Below are 16,459 nucleotides of genomic sequence, written 5' to 3'. Positions count from 1 at the left end.
TGCTTTAAAAACCCCCAACCCCGTAGGCCCGATCTAGCTTTGGATTGCAATGTACAGGTTGTGAGGGGCAAATATTCCTTCAGAGTCTCTTAAACTGGAGCAAGCACTCACCTGCTGCTGTTTGCATGCCAAGGAAGGACAAATGCCCACCTGGGCACCACCTGCTTTACCCGAGGAGCAAAGATTTGATGGAAGGCACGCTTCACCCCAGGGGCCCTTTCTTGCTCTCGTTTAGCCCAAGTCGACCAAGCTCCACCATGGTCGGCGTGCAGGTCTTCTCCTGGTTTCCCATGTGGAAACACGTCAGGAGGTGAGTGTTTACAAACACTGCGCACACCACAGGCAGAGGGGAAGCGGCTTGCTGTGCCACTGGGGGCTGCTGCCCATCCAGGGTGAGGGCCAAGACCTTCCTCCTCCATTAATTTTGTACTGCATGTTCCATTTGTCAATCTACAGAAAGATATGAGCGGCTTAGATTGTATACAGCAGTCTTGAGGCACTTAAGTTACAGGCCGTAGTATCTCAAGAGAAAGAAAGAAGAATAAAAATATTCATGGAGTGACCCTGAGCCTAGGCTCCTGCTAACAAACCTCTCCAGGGCACCTCCTACTCGGAAGAGCACTCGGCATTCTCCTTTGGGGAGTTTTAAAGCTCTCATGCCTCGAAATGAGGGGTTCCTGCTGCCCCCCCCCCGCCCCCGCCATGCCATCCGGGGCGACTTCCTGCCCTTGGAAACACCTCGGCCCAGGGGACTCGGAAAGTTTTCCGAAAGTCCACATCCCACCAGTGCCCCCTTCGGTTGTTGTTTTCTCTCCCCTTGAACTCAGGGCGTTGGGTTTAGTCCAATTAAAAAATTCGTCCCCGCTTTCCAAATCCACCTTTCCCGCCCCCCCGCCCCCCCCATCCCCCCCCCCCCTCCCCGCCGGCAGCCAGCGGAGAGAGGCCGGTCGGCGCGAGCCTGGCACGGGAGGGCCCTGCACCGGCCCCGCGCCCCGGAACAGCCGGTAGTAGCCGTTTTTTTCCTCCCTCTTCTCCCTCTCCCTCGCCTCTTTCCGCCCGGCTTTGTGTGAAGTTTGCGGCACATTGCAGATGAGCCCTTAGCGGCGAGAGGAGCCTATTGTTCCCCGCCAGGAACTGCTTGCTGGGGCTGTGCTGGCTTTTGCCTTTGGAGCTGCCTCTTGCAGTACCGGAACCGGCCTCCGGGGCCCGCTGTGTCGCGCTCTCGTCCAGGCAGAAGCACGGCGGCCTCAGATCTTTTTGTCTGAGCGAGAAGAGAAGTGAATCCCGCTGCCGCCGCCACCGCCGCCGCCGCCGTAGCTCTACAGTGTGTGTGTGTAAGGGAGCGAGCGAGGGAGCGAGCGAGCGAGGGAGGGAGATCGCATGGAGCCGCGGCTGTAACACACACACACTGTCAATACCTCACTCCGGCTCCCCCCCCCGCCCCACCACAACAGTAACCCAATTCATTGTGTGATCCAGCAGCACCATGTTGAGTCTCATGTGCAGGCTGGATCGGCTGGGTTTGTGGTGCTGAGAGAGGCAGCAGCCGCGGGAGGAGGAATTACTGAGAGGTGCCCCTCTCCCTCCCTGCCTCTTCGCCCGTGTGTTGTGTGGAGACAGGACTCGCAATTACCACACTCTCGGGGCTCCCTTATTCCTTTTAAACTTTTTTTTAAACAAGCCCCTCTCCATGGCTGATCCCCGGCCGAGCACGGGCACCTGGGTCTCTTAAAGACAAGGAGGAGCCGGGGATTGTTGTTGTTGTTGTCGGCCGTTTTTTTTTTTTTTTTAATTGGATTTTTTTTTTACGAGAACCTTTTTTATTACAAAAATGGCAAATTCGACGGGTAAAAACCACGCAGACCAGCGGAGAAAGGGACTCGCTTTCCTGGACGAGCTGCGGCAGTTTCACCACAGCAGAGGGTGAGGAAAATGGGGAGATGGAACGGGAGGGGGGGAGGCTTTTAAATCGACCAGATCCAACTTCCAGCCCCTTCCCTGAAGGACACGGCAGCCCCAGCGAGGGGAGAAAAGGGGGCAGAGCTGACAAGTTGTGGTGTTTTGTGTGTATCTCCTTTGGCAGGTCTCCTTTTAAGAAGATCCCCGTGGTGGGTGGGAAGGAGCTGGATCTTCACGCTCTCTATACCAGAGTCACCACTTTAGGCGGATTTGGGAAGGTGAGTGGAAGTTTTAATTTGGGTTTCCCTCCTACTAACCTCTTCCCAAAAGTCTCCTCTGACCCCCGGGGGTGGCGGGGGGAGCCGGGGTGGCCGGGAACCGTCCTATTTAAAGCCGGTTAGAGAAGGTGGGGGGTGGAAGGAGGAAGCGAACAGATAGGCAGGTTGGTGGCTCGGCCTTGTCGGCGGAGCGATGAAGGGGGACCCGGGGGTACGGCGCGCACCCCACTCCTGCCTCCTCCGCCTCTGCCGGACCCCCTCGCCCATGCCCCCCTCCCGCGGGAAGGCGAGGGGGGGAGCAGGGAGCTGCTGGGCGGCGAGAGCAGGCTTCTTTCGGCTGTGGTGGCAGCTCTGTGCGTGTCTCTCTTGCAGAGGGAGAGACAGAGGAGAGACTCTGAGTGCAGTTTTAGTGCAACTCAAAATTAGCGGGCATGTTTAACATCGATAATCGGCACGGAGCATGGGCTAGGGAACGATCCTCGCAGCCGGGGGGGGCCGGGCGCTGCCCTCCGAGCCCTTCCCGGGGAAAAATAACAAAAGGGGCACCCAAGACGGTGTGTAATCAAATAGCCATCTTTAGGCTTCAAGGCTGGGGACAGAAATGTAGGCCTCAAAAGAAAGGCCTCTCTGTGTCTGTGGATCTGTGTTGGGGGGACCCCCCGGGCCGGCGCCCCCGCGCCCCGCAGCCCAGGGGGCGCCCCCCGCCAGCACTTCCCTGCATTATTTTAAACTTCTTTGGGTTTTTAACGGACCGCGTTAGGATTTAAAAGGGGGCGACAGAGGGACTCCCGATTGGTTATTGTCCAGGCAGTAAAAACAAAAACAAACAAACCCCAAAACAATACCACCACTCCCGGCCGTTCCCCCCGAAAAAAATAATGTGTATATTACAAAATAAATGCAGTAAAAGACCCCTGAGAAGCGGGATTATTCCCGAAAGGAGAATACTACCGACTGTCAGTAAAATATATAGTCCTAAATCCCATATACATTCATGTTTGTTTCTTTTTATATATTTATCTATTTGCTTCATGGCAGCCTGTGTTTTTTTTGTGATGTTCGCTGTCAGCAACATGTTTACGTGTACGTTGTGTATCTCGGCTTGTGTGTTGTTTTTGACAGGTATCAGAGAAGAATCAGTGGGGAGAAATTGTAGAAGAGTTTAACTTTCCCAGAAGTTGTTCTAACGCTGCCTTCGCTTTAAAACAGTATTACTTGCGGTGAGTGCTATCAAGCTGTTGCACTAGTATTTTTGTGTGCGGGGTTATATTTAGTTTTCAGTGTGTGCAATAATAAAAATATCCCCACTCTTTTAAAATGCTATAAAATAAAGCAGAAAAAAACCCTTTTAATTCCTTTTTCGTCTGGTGCAGTGATCAGTTAAAGGTGATTCTGTTTTGTAGTTATTTTTATTTTACATCTGCAAGCCTTAAACTTTGAAGGGATCCCAAGTACACAAACAGTATATGTCAGAGGCCATTTTTTTTGATTGTTTTAGAATGACGGTACTAAAGGACTGTTACTAAGAGATCATGTTATTGTAGTTATAGAAACTTAGGTTAATATTTGAAGCCCTGAAATGTGTTGATATATGTAAATTTGTTTACTGTTTAGTGGGGTCAGATGTGGAATAAAAATGCATCTGCAGGAAGGTAGACTGTTTTGCACAAATTATATTGTTATCAATTACTAGCAGCATATATTATTATTTTCTATTTTAGAGTACAAAGAGCTAAATAATCTTTTTATTACTTGAAAAATAATAAATGTCTGCAGGTTTTAAAAATAAGATTGCATTCCTTGGAAATTATACAGATTTTTTTTTGTGATGCAGGTTATTTTTCATTGTAGCATGGAGTTCATATTGAATATTTTAAATTACTGTGTAAGGTACTATTAATTTACTAGATTGCTTCTTAAAATAAATTTTTATTAAGTCTGGGTGATTCTCTGTGGAAAAGATTTTTAAATGATTGTGTACATAGTTGTTTTAGATGCTGTATATATGGATACTTACATCTCATTTAGAATGTAGTTATGTGTATGTTGGTTAAGGAATGTAAATTTTTGTTTCTGAATTATAAATATGATGTTTTTCATTGCAGTTAATGATAACATAGATGTGCAGTATGTACAAATTAAGTATGGGCTTTTGGATTTCTGTTTTGGTGAGCTGAGTACACACAAGCTTTATCTGTCTCTAGTTTGGCCTTCTGAATTAGGAAATGCAGTAATTGTACAGGTGCACTTTCTATTGGTTGTCCTAGATTGACTTCCAGCTTGAAGCTGTAGAGTTCATAGCACAGTGGAGCAGTTATTGAGTTACAGTGATGTCTGGAAAACCTTAGTCAGATATTTGTAGTTACTGAAATTTTGGTGGTTTTTTTTGGTGGTGGCATATGATTATTTAGGATCCAGGTTAAGAAAAGAAACTACTATTGTTAATACCTTTGGTAGAGTTTATGATTGGTGGCAGGCCTAGAAATTAAGTCGGAAGCTTGCTTTAGGATATCCTTTCCTCTTTTTTTTTTTTTTTTTTCCCCTTCTCTCCTACATAGTATTGAGACAGTGTTGCTAAAGATTTGTCACATCACAGAAGGCAGTTTTTGCTTCTTGAGTTTTTCTGTTGGACCATGTAATTTGTTAGTTGACTAGATTTTACATATAATTTGCAAAATTATTTTTTTTACCCTTTTATTTCTATTTCCATATTTTGTAAGTGTTTGAATGGGCTAACTTTTTGCAGTAGAAGATTGTATGTCATTTCTGTTTTCATGTGTATTTTGAGAGGCATTATATGCTGTGACAGTTAACACAATTAATGTTAATTTAACCTTCTAATGACTATTAATTTTTAATAAGGTATTACTTTTTAAATTAGAATCAAAAATGTCATTTTTGTTATTGGCATACTGGTATTAAGATTATTTAAGATATAGTTGTTGAATACATATATAAGTAATTACATACAAATAATTTTGAGGGTTTTTGTTTATTTGGAAATTAGGAAAAAAGTTGATAGACGGTTGAGATGAAGAATCCTTAAAAATGTCTTTATCATCATCTCTGTGACTAAGCCATTCTGAAATAAACTATCAAGGTGTTTGGTTTTGGGGTGGACTGATTTTTAGTGATCATTTTGGTTTTGGTTTGGTTTTGTTTCTTCTGAATTGCTGCTTTACTCACTGTTGCTTCTCACATAAACTAAGTTGGATGTGGATTGTTTCCCAGCTGAGTTCACCTTCTTCCATGTGCACTAATAAGACTGTATGTACACATCTCTACTAGGTTAACATTTGTTTAGCTTTAACCTAGAAGGTTTTAGGGGGACAGTGTTTGGTTCTAGGGGAAGAAAAAATGCTCTAATGATAAATTTGTTAAAAGGATCTTGTTTACCTGTGTTGAAGAACATAATCTAAGGTTTTTTACAACCTAGATTTGAATGAACTACTGAGCAATTACCCTTGGAAAACAAAAAATTTGTCTTGTGACCCTCAAGTATGGTAATGACTTTCCAAGCAAAGCCAGGCAAATTAAGGCCTATCAACTTTTATTTCAATTTTTAACTAATAGTATGTCACATGTACTGTAAAGTGCATGGCAGATAGAGACCCTATTGAATTCAGAAGGATTCAGTGGTGTGCACCTACATGAATATGTTTGCAGATTTGGATTTGGGATGGTTTGTGATGAAAGTTGCTTCTTTCTGTGGAACATCTGGCATAGTGTGTTGACTGACATAAGATGTCAAGCTACATGGACCACTTGCTCATTTTGCTGTGTTGCCACTAACAATGCTGCTATTTTTACTTAAAGTTACTATGTAAACAAATTAGAAAATTGATTCATTTTTGTGATGTCAGTAGTCCTGTTGGCTTGATCAAACTGAATGTTTTGCAAAACAGTCATTGGGTTATGGTATTTCTTGAGGCAGTTCTTCAGGTGTGTATTTTTGGTTAAATATCTTTTTCATTTTACTGTCCTGGAATTTTGCTGTATGTCTTTGGGTATCTGTGTTAGGCTTAAAGAGGTGCATTGTTTAAACTTGCAATACAATTCCGATAGATTTTATGATAGGTGATAGTTGAATATATGATAACCTATCTGCCCCTTCTCCCTTGCACCGCCCTCCTTTTTCTCTCACTGGAAAAAGTAATTTATAATGGGGAAAGTCTGAACCATTCAAACTTAGTGCCTCTGTTGCTTTGAGCTGTCTGACAGGTGAAGTAATTTATGCACTGTGGTTCTTAGTGAGCAGTCAAAAGCCACAGGGCCGATAACCATTGATAGGCTGTACTTGTTAATGTAGTTCTGTAAGACTTTACAGCAACAGAGAGTGTAATTCCCTTGGATGTAGTGCAAATTGGATGTTTCATTTCAATTGAGGTGAATTAGTAAAGCATTTTCTAAATGCTTCTCAAAAAATTACTTTATAATGTTAATAAAAATATTTAAGTATGGATTAATACATGCAGTCATTGTGGATGTACATTTATCTCTTTGTTGGTAAACACCTGGTAGGTAAAAAGAAAACTAATATGGAATATGGCCTGGTTTTTATCTTATTGGTTGATTACATTACAGTCCTACAAATAATTGGGCTGATGTGAACTCATGTGTTGGTATAGGGTTCTGTTGGTTTTCGTGTGAGTGCAAGCGATACATTTATTTCTGTTGTGGATCTTCATCTATTTTGGGGAAATGAGAGATCTTGTAAGTTTAAATGTGTGAATGAAATATGCCTAGCTGAACTGAAAATCAGTTTGCTTTGCAAAGTTATTTATCTACATTAAGATAAATGATATGAAAGAACTAATTGTAAGGTAAAATAAGTTTGTCATAGTTCTGCGGAGAATTTCTGAAAAGTGGACAGCACATGCATATTGTAAGCTTTTGGCAAAGGCAGTAGTAATTAGCTAATAATAATTTAAGGTGAATAAAAAATTGCTGTTGTAAATAATGGGGAAGAAAGGGGAAGTCAAATAGAGAGGAAAGTGGTCAGTTCATAAATGAGAAGTTGCATAAAGTTATTATTAAGACAAGCCATTATGCTGAATTTCCTGAAATTCCATATATAGTAGGATGAAAAACAGTGAGCAGTTAAAAATCAGAACCATATGAAGTAGTTATAGATGACAAATAGAGGGGGTTCTTGAAAGATCTGAAGATACTTATAAGTCATTTGATCTTCAAGATGCCTCTAAGAAATTAAACAATAGTACTGATTTCTTTTTAAAATAAAGGGTGAAAGAAAAAAAAAAGCATGAGCTTAAGAACTAGAATAAAAGGATTCTGTTCTTAGTAATATAATGGCAAAAATATCAGGGAAACAATAATAAGAAGCCTGGAATTTTTTAAGCAAAAATTAAGAGGTGTTTTTTGTTATTCTTGCTTCGTGTTTAAAATTAGGATCTGATACTGCAACAGCATCTGCACACAGTTCAGTGAGTATGGAGAAGTACAGGATTGGCTTGTTTGCCAGATCTGATTGCAGATTCAAGGCCCCAGTAAATGAGAAGAAAGTTGTAGCTATAGTAAAATTTTACATATTTTCTGAAATTCAAATACGTCTCAAAATCTCTTGTTAAGAAATCATATATGTATATGGATAGTCATCTTAATGAAAAATTGGATGAAAGACCAAAAACAAAAATAGAATGAAGTAGAAAGAATAGATGTGGTGAGTCACAGCAGTTTTAGGTGCTAAAAGAGTATCATCAGTGCTTATATATGCACGTAGTAATACAAGTTTAGCCATTTTAGGTATATTTAGTGTCTGCTTTGCTTAACTTTATGAGAGGTTGAATACTACACTTGCAGCATTAGCAGGCAGTGATAGAAGAGTTAAACACAAGTCAGGGCAGAAAAGAAAAGGTAATCTAAAGAAATTAGGCACATTGTTGGAAAGTATAAATGAGATTTAGTTTGAAAAATGCAAGCTAAAACAGTTGAGGGCCCGTAATCCAAAACAGGTATTCATTGTGAGGGAATAACCTGGAAAGCAGTATTGCTGAAAAAGGGATAGGAGTGATACCACGGGCCTGATAATCCTGTCAGTTGTGTGAACCCAACTCCCTTTCATATGAAAGGGATTTGTGCATGCTTCTGACAGGAAGGACAGGCCTCAATTTGCAATATGATATATAGACTTTGTAAAATTCAGAACGAGTTTAGGTTGCATCCACAGTGGCATGGAGCAAACATTAGACAAACTGGGATGGATTTTTTGTACAAGATTCTGAGACTGTGCTTGGAGTACTGTTCTACTTCAGGGAGTTTGCAGCTTGGTGGGGTAACTTAACAGAAACTTAGAGAAGAGCAACAAAATGTTAAGAAAGCTGAAGGGACTAATTGATTAAAAAAAAAAAAAAATTGATAAATAAATATGTTTTGCTTGGCTCAATTAACAGTTTGTGTGAGAGAGGGAAATGGTATCTTCCAAGCATTTTAAGGGGTCAAAACAGTTAAAAGGGAGGTAATTTTAAATAAAAAAAGAGGTTGTGTTAACGTGTAAGCTGAGATAAAACTAAAGGAGAAAATTCAGAGCAGACAGCAGCACAACCCCCCCCCCAAAATATACCTGAATACCTTCTGGTATGAATAGTATCCCAAGGGTACGGTGAACCCCCACACCGGGCACTAGCCTGGCCAGGACACCAATACATGTGCAACAGGTAATAAGCCAGGAATGGCATAGAGAAAGAGCCCAGCTGACCGTACAGGTCTTTTCCATCCTTGAATAATGCCATAGTGAAGGCTTTCATCTTGAATACCTATGGGCTCGACTCTGTGGAATCTTTTGCACGTAATTTTCTCCCAAATCATGCAATCACTGGCAAGACAGGAAACAAATACATGGATGACGTTTTTTATGATTTCTTCTTAAAATTTGCTTTTCGCTCAAGACAAAAATTGTAACGCATATTTCAGTCAGGTGTCTAAGGCCTTTCTTTTAAAGTCTTAAGTGAATATTTTACACAGTAGAAGAGGGAATTTTGTTTAGTTGTACTGAATCATACAGCCAATATAGAATCAAGACTAGTTACTATTTATGCAATAAAGCTTTATTTAGGGCAGTTAAATATGTTGGTTTTTCAAATCTCAGAATGTGTGTCAATAGAAGTTACTTACTTGGATGGATGTGGTCTTGTCAAGGTTGCTGGGAATCTGCTTAAAGGAAAACAGAAGTTTTATAATACTTTTGCACTGGGACTCATCTGAGGGGAACAAGCAGCAGATAAAAGGGGACCATAGCTACCTTAGAATTGCTCTTTGTTAGAATTACATTGTGATATCAGTTTACTGTGCAGATGAGTTTGGCCTCTATCAAAGTTTCTCAGCTTTTCCTTCAGAGGTTAAAACTCCTTTTTACTGCTGGAAAATGTAGTGAAGAATTAGTGTGATGAACATTAACATATTTTCCTGACTATTTTATGCAAGCTTTTTGTAGAAATTGCCTAAGTTGCTGCTGTTATGCTGAAGTACGCTGGTTTATTTGGGGAGGGGTGAGTGTTGTTCTTCAGTTTTAATTCAGAATTCTGATTGTTTGACTTGAAAGCTTATCTAGGCAGATGTCAGAACTAATAATCTACAAAGAGCAAGTTTCTGGCAACACTGTAATAACTGTGGTGACTTTTAGGACCTATTTAATCTTCTAAGAATTGGTGGAAACTTTTATTTAAGACCATTTTCTATTCTTAAACCAAAACGGTGTTTAAATGAATTTATGCCTTAAAATTATTAGCATCTGTTGTAATGTCTTAGGTTTGAATGAATGCTAAGCTAATTACAATATGATCAAGAATGCATATAGAATGCAAAGGTATTACTTCTTTTCTTGTGAAATGGAATAAGCCTGGGCTAAGAAAAGTTGTTTGGTTTGGTTTTGATTGTTTTTTTGTTTGTTTAATTTTATTCTGGAGCTAGTAGGCTTTAATTACCTTGCTTATTTGCAGTTAAACCTCAATAGATAAGACTTTCATACTTATGTTTTTCTTTTTTTCTTAACCCTTTCCCCACTTTTCCCAGTACTGAAATAGAGAAATACAATTTGTTCATTTTTACAGATGAGGTACTAGAGGTACACAGAGGTTCAGGTTTTTACTTTTAGAGTGCATGTCAAATAAGACGAAACCCAAATATGTAAAAGCCAATCGTTTTTATAATAATCCAGTTTTATTTGTTAATAATTGTTTATATAGAATTCGGTTTTGACAGGAAAATTTCTTCATTTTGAGACTTAGCTAAACTATCTATAAAAAGAGGCTACTATTAATGTCTTTTAAAATTTCTCTTAAATAAATAGCTGAGAAATCCTGTTTTATTTTTCAAACAATGCTAATGTTATGTTCTGTGAATTGGAGAACTAAGAACTAAATATGTAAGGTCATGAGAATGAGCTGTTTGTGTTTTGTTTTAAAATACTTGTTCTGAGTGTCGGAGTGGTGTTTTACAGCTTAAATGGGACTGCTTGGAGTTACTGTAGTATCAGTCCGCATTACTACAGGTCAACACAGTTCATAGAGGGGATTGGTGTAGGCTGGAGATCCCATCACGTGATCTTGTTTCTGGTTACCAGTCTGATACATATTGATTCTGTGGCCTTAGTCAAATCATTTGCAATCTTTTTATTCATATTTATGAAACGGCTATACTGATGTTTGTTTACCTATCTCAAAGAGAAGTGTGAGACTGTAAGCTTTTAAATGCAGGTTTGTGTCTCTTCATGCTTCTATGTCATATCTTAAATATTTGAAAATGAATATAAATTAGGAATATATGAGGAAAGTAAAACTATTCATAAGGTTGTTTGCCCTCTACAGTGTTGAGAAGCAGAAAATACAGCACAGATGAGAGGAAGAACAATCTTTATTCCTTAGGGAATAAATAAACTTGGGATACCTAAGCAGGGAAATATTGAAATGGTTGAAAGAAAGAAGCTTATCTTGAGGAAGGATAGTAAAACAGAAAGATGGTACCCAGAATAGTGAGCTTAGGTTTTGCCTGAAGAACTAGATTAGTGAGCTAGGTAGCACATCTCAAATACAGTCTCCTTGGAGCAACAAGTTCAAGTCTTAACCAGACCTGAATTATATTTTAAGCAGTAAGGTAGTGAAGCTGAGTACTCCACTTTTTGTTTTCCTATCTCAAAACTGAAAGTGCATGCATTTATTTTAACTCCAGATAAATTGTTGCAAGGCAGCTATGCTGTGAGAGAGATCATATATAATGGAGTTATAATAGAGTGTAGTTTTGTTGAATGATGCACTGGAGCATGTTTGTCTGTAAGAGTGAACTGTCTTCATACTATTTGCTATCAGGGTGGGAGGAGCAACTGTTGAGATTATTAGTCTCTCAGAATAATTTACAGTGTTACTTGTCAATCCATTACTGCTTAAGGTACATAAAAATCTTAGAAAGTAAGGCAGTCATTCTGTTTCAGAGACCTTTTCTCCTAGAGTTTTGTGGACTTTTGACATGGCTGCTGAAGTTTAGATGGACCATACTTACGGCTACGTGTGTTCCTACATTGTTATGTGCTGTGACGTCTGCTGGTTGGCCTCTGCCTCCCACTCCAAAGGTTGCTATGTTTCCATGATAAACCATGTGCAGAGATTCTCAGGTCCATAGATCACCAAACTGTATGACTAACTCTGAGTAGCTCTGTTCAATTTCTTTGAAGTGCAGTAACAACCTGTATTATTGGAACATAATGTATTGAGGGAACTTTCCGTTTGGGGTACGTCCCAGGGGCTTAATTAAGCTAAATGAAAGTAGTTTACTCTGGAGGTGAATCTAGCATGTTTTGAGTATATTAATAACTATTATGGTGTAGGATAGATGTAGAACTATGTGTATGAGTTTGTTTGCTTTTCAAATCTGTATATTAGAAGAAAACTTGTGGAAATACTCTTAGGACCAGTTCTTCCCATACCTGATTATTTTGGTCAGGAGTGTCCATTTTCTAGTGACCTCCATTAAATGATGTAGAATCCAGGCACTGGCTAAGTGAACAGTGCCATGTTACAGAATTCACAGATGTCCTCTGTAATTTTGGGGTGATAGTATAGCTTTGAAATGTTGTATATTGCAGAGGTGTTTCTTGGCTACTTTTCACCCCCCAATATCATCTATGAAATGCCAGGAAAATTAAAATTTCTAACAGTACGTGTTAATATAATGCTACAGTTGTACAGTAAATATTGGAAAAAATTAGGAATTGCTTCATGTAAGTATGAATGTGCAACTGTAACTGTGTTTCTAGAGAATATTCTTTACAATAGAGCCTTGTGCTCTCTGTGAGAAATGGGAATATATTCCATGGCACTATTACTCTGTTGTATCAATGTACACATAATTCTGACTCATTATTCAATGTGGTAATTGATTAATCACAATATTAGTTATTTCTAAAGAGATTTTGAGTTTGCTTTCTCGTAATCTGTTCTCCACTGTCTTGCCTTCCATGGTGTTACCCCATGTGGGCCAACTGAGAAATCCTTTTCTTCTGCTTGTGGACTGAGGGGGATCCACTGTTGCAATCCTGTTTATCCTGGCTCTGTTGCTCTTCTGTCTTTCTGTCTCTCATTTTCTTAGAATCATCATCTTTTCAGTCTTTTGACTACAGGCCATAATTCATTCTCTGTTTCTTGTCCCCTTGATGTCTGTACCCACTGACTGCATATGGGATATTTACTGTAATCAAATTAATTTCTAATTGTAAGAAAATTGAAGGAAAGAAAGGATGTATGCAGGTAAAAGGGCAAGAGGACAAAGGACTAAATGTCAGGTGCTTAGCAACAGTAAAATACTGAATTTTATAGCAAAACACTAATAGATTCTGTGGTACCTGAAAAAACAATTTCTTCAGCTGTGGGCATGCTGCATTCACAGGATCCAGATGAATGTATAAAGGGTATTTCACACACCTGAAAAATGTGTTTTCAGGTACTCTGCAGGACCTAGTCAGGCGTTGCAGCATTGGATACATTTTGCTTGTTCTTCCAAGGTCATTTTTGTAATTTTAAAGCATAGAAATAATTTTTATTTTTTTATTTTTTAATTTTTTTAGTGAAAATACTGTTTATGAGCACAGGTATGTGCAAAGGCTGATCCCTGTAGTGAAATACTGTGTGTAGTTAGATTTGAAGAATATACAGGGCCCTGACTACCATACAGCTTGGAACACTTTGAGTAACTGGGGTTTTGGGGTATTTCTTTTCCCCCCAAATGCTTCAAATTACTGTATTTCCTTCCAACTTGGCTGAGCTTGTTATCCTGTTTAATGACATGTGCTTCTCTGTTTATGTAACATGAAGTTACTCTTTAGAAAGGTGTTATGTTAGTCAATGCATATGGTATCATAGTAAAAAGGTAAAAGGTTAGAAAATCAAAATACAATACTTGGTGCCAATGATTTAATCATGTTTAGTGTTGTTTCATTAATATGTCGTGTAGTCAATAAGCTGTTGTTAGTGAAATGTAGTTACATTCCTAGAAAGGTAGGTTTTGTGGTAGATGAATACAATGTTTTTTTCTACTTAGATTTTTATATTACCAGTATACAAATCTGTTTTTTCTCTAGTAGCTTTCATTCTCCTAATAAGCAGTTTAATTGCATTGTAAGTAGGATTAGTCCAGCTGTTGAAGAAAGTGCTTCTTGAGATCAAAGAAAAAGGTGACTTAAAAATGATATGCTGTTCTGCGCATAACACTAAACAAGCACCCAGCTTTCCTAAGCGTGCTGATACTTTTCTGTATGGCTATTTGTTTGCTGTAAATTTATGTGCCTGTTAGAAAGCAAAAATATTTTGCCAGTTTTATAGTGATTGGATGCTTCTGTAGGTTTGCTGTAAGAGCTGTGTTTGTAGACTTTTGACCATGTTGAATCTAGATTTGCTTAGGTAGAATTTGTGCCTCTTTGGAGTTGGGCTGAAACTGGTGGCATCCTGTGTCAGTCCTGCAGTGCACTTGTAAAAGTCAGGTGTGTAACATCTGGACCATGTATATTAGCACAGAATGTGCCTGACTTAGCAAGGGTAGGAAGTAAATCAGTGAAGTCAATAAAGATACATTGAAAACTTAGGATACTGAAATTGGTGTAAATTAACTGCTTATTAGTTGTTTCCAGGACATCTTTCCATATAAGCAAAAGTTGCAACTTTGGCAGTTATTGTCGTTTTAAAGTTTATGGAAGTTACATGATTTGCTCTTTATATGCATAAACTAACAGAAACTTGTTTTCCTTGGTGGGGAAAGTGAGCTGCATACCTTAAGTAAGAAAAACAAGAAGCTGTTTCCATTATTTCTTGTTTTCAGAAACTTACCCAAGAGTTTACATATTTGTACTGTTTTCACTGGTATAGCATAGTCCCTAATATTGCTGATTTCCAGTGTCCACTGTATCGAAATAAATATGACTGAAACATTTTTTTATATTGTGGAAATAATGGTGGAAAGTTATAGTGTAGTGGGCACAAGATGAATATCATTGTTCACATATAGAACATACAGTAACAGTATAAATATGTGGGATTGTGGACCTGATTGCCTTACTGGATGAGTCTTTCAAAGGTGCCCAATACAAGATTCTACTGTAGAAGGGCACCGGGGGGAAGTGACCCCCTTGTCTTTTTTCTCAAGCCTTTTTTTGACTCAGATGGTTTGCTATGGTTTGTGGCTTCAAGATGTCATGTATTTCCTGACATAGCAGCTGCCCATTGCAAAGACATCCATCTCCTGAGCAGGCAGACAGCTGATGGAGATGTGCAGCTCGGAGGATGTAAGGTGCACAGGCGCTGCGGAGTTGCTGGCCTGGCAGGAGACATTTGTACCCTGATTAGTCAGATACCCAGCTGGAGGCACATGCCAACTCTGATGCCAGCTGGGCCAAATAAAACACTGTTGCTTCTCAGTCACCTGTAGGCCAAGAGAGAAGAAAGACAAGCTGGTTTGAGGTATTTTAATGAGAGCAGGGGAGGAGACCTTTTGTGCATAGGTAGATGAATTGCAAACAGAAGAAGTACAAATGTTGAGTGAGCTAGGTGTCTTCATGCACTGGGTCACGAGACAGGAATGAAATTTTTAAGAGAACACTGTTTGGAAGGGCGGATGGAGTAGATACTATAGAAGGAAAAGGAGGGGTTATGTAATCAAGTGCTGGTAAGTTACTCTTTAATAGCCAACTCTCTCATTTAAATTGTTCACTGGATATTAATTGACTTGTTGCCCAGATGCTGGGTTGCTGCTGAGTGAAGACTGTCATTTGTAAAGTACTGAGTTGTACCATCTGCTTTCCTGCAGTGAGGTTCTGATTTACTGGTACAAACCTTAAGAGTGGTGGTTCTGTGTCTTTGCTTGCACTATGAGTGCTGCATATGCAGAATTCATTTTTGTTCTCTTAGTTTATATTTTTTCATTAACACTGAATTTACCTTTTTCATTTCGTTTTTTAAAAAATCAGCCATCATCACAATTACTGTTACTTCTATCCTTGTATTAAAATACCATAAAGGCATAAAACTGCATATAATCAAATAAAAGGATTTTATCTGTTCCTTAAATAGCTTGCAGGGAGAAAGGTCTCATCTTCGAAAATAGTTTTTCATGTGCATTGCTGCATTTAAGAAAGCTAAGAAAGTTACAATTGTGGAACAATGAGAATTTCTTCAAATGCTATCATCACTTTGAGAAAATTAGTAATGTCTATGTATACTTCATTTTATATATTGATTGATTAAGAAGTGGATACATTTTTTTGTACATGTATATGGAGAGAGCATATACAAGTCTGGATGTCAGCTTAAGTTTGGGATGAATCGCATAGGCTTCCTGTCTCACTTCTAATGCTGCATGTATGTTAAGAATGAATTTCCAACAATGGAACAAACAAAACTCATTCCAAAACTCTACTAGTGTTTTTATACCTGCCAACACAAAGGTTTAGAGACCAAGTTTGAATTTCATGGGTGGGAGTAGATGCAAAGTACTGCTTCTTTATGACATTTCCTGATCACATGTGATACAAAACTGTTGCCTGTTCCAGGCCTTAGTCTTATGCAATTTGGAAAGACAGCTTTTAAACTCAACCTTCTCTAAGCAAAATATATCAAAAGGCTGTTGTTTAAAACTACTCCAAGTTATGAAATATAAGTTGCTCTGATCAAAACAACTAGCAAGTAGGGGGCAGGTAAATTAGTCAAAGACATAGACAAACTATTTTTCATGCAACTCTGCCATTTCTACTATACTATCAGCCAGCTACATAGATTCTGATTCTGCTA

General features: G+C 39.2%; 2 protein-coding genes across 11 annotated transcripts in view; one reads left to right on the top strand and one right to left on the bottom strand.

The window, feature by feature from the left end:
* LOC111932137 (uncharacterized) overlaps positions 1-799 on the bottom strand; it is a 73,591-nt gene extending 72,792 nt beyond the window's left edge. For 2 of the 3 annotated variants that reach the window (XM_086884639.1, XM_086884641.1), the window contains exons 1-2: positions 591-798; positions 112-450 (exon numbers count right to left, since the gene is read on the bottom strand). In XM_086884639.1, the coding sequence (XP_086740765.1) occupies positions 112-450; positions 591-709 (458 nt within the window). In that variant the 5' untranslated portion in view covers positions 710-798. Of the gene's footprint in view, positions 1-111; positions 451-590 lie in introns of all 3 variants that reach the window. The other variant, XM_086884638.1, reaches the window with a different exon arrangement.
* Positions 800-902: 103 nt separating this feature from the next.
* ARID2 (AT-rich interaction domain 2) overlaps positions 903-16,459 on the top strand; it is a 94,458-nt gene continuing 78,901 nt past the window's right edge. For 2 of the 8 annotated variants that reach the window (XM_086884629.1, XM_086884632.1), the window contains exon 1: positions 11,782-11,916. Coding sequence is in view for 2 of the 8 variants with exons in the window: in XM_086884626.1 (XP_086740752.1) it covers positions 1,941-2,177; positions 3,300-3,397 (335 nt within the window). In the remaining 6 variants the exon portion in view is untranslated. The other 6 variants (XM_023931131.2, XM_086884627.1, XM_086884630.1 and 3 more) reach the window with 6 other exon arrangements.

The sequence above is a fragment of the Cyanistes caeruleus genome, chromosome 4, assembly GCF_971803275.1.
Source record: "Cyanistes caeruleus chromosome 4, bCyaCae1.hap1.1, whole genome shotgun sequence".
NCBI classification, from domain to species: Eukaryota; Metazoa; Chordata; class Aves; order Passeriformes; family Paridae; genus Cyanistes; species Cyanistes caeruleus.
This window is presented reverse-complemented; position numbering and strand designations above follow the sequence as displayed.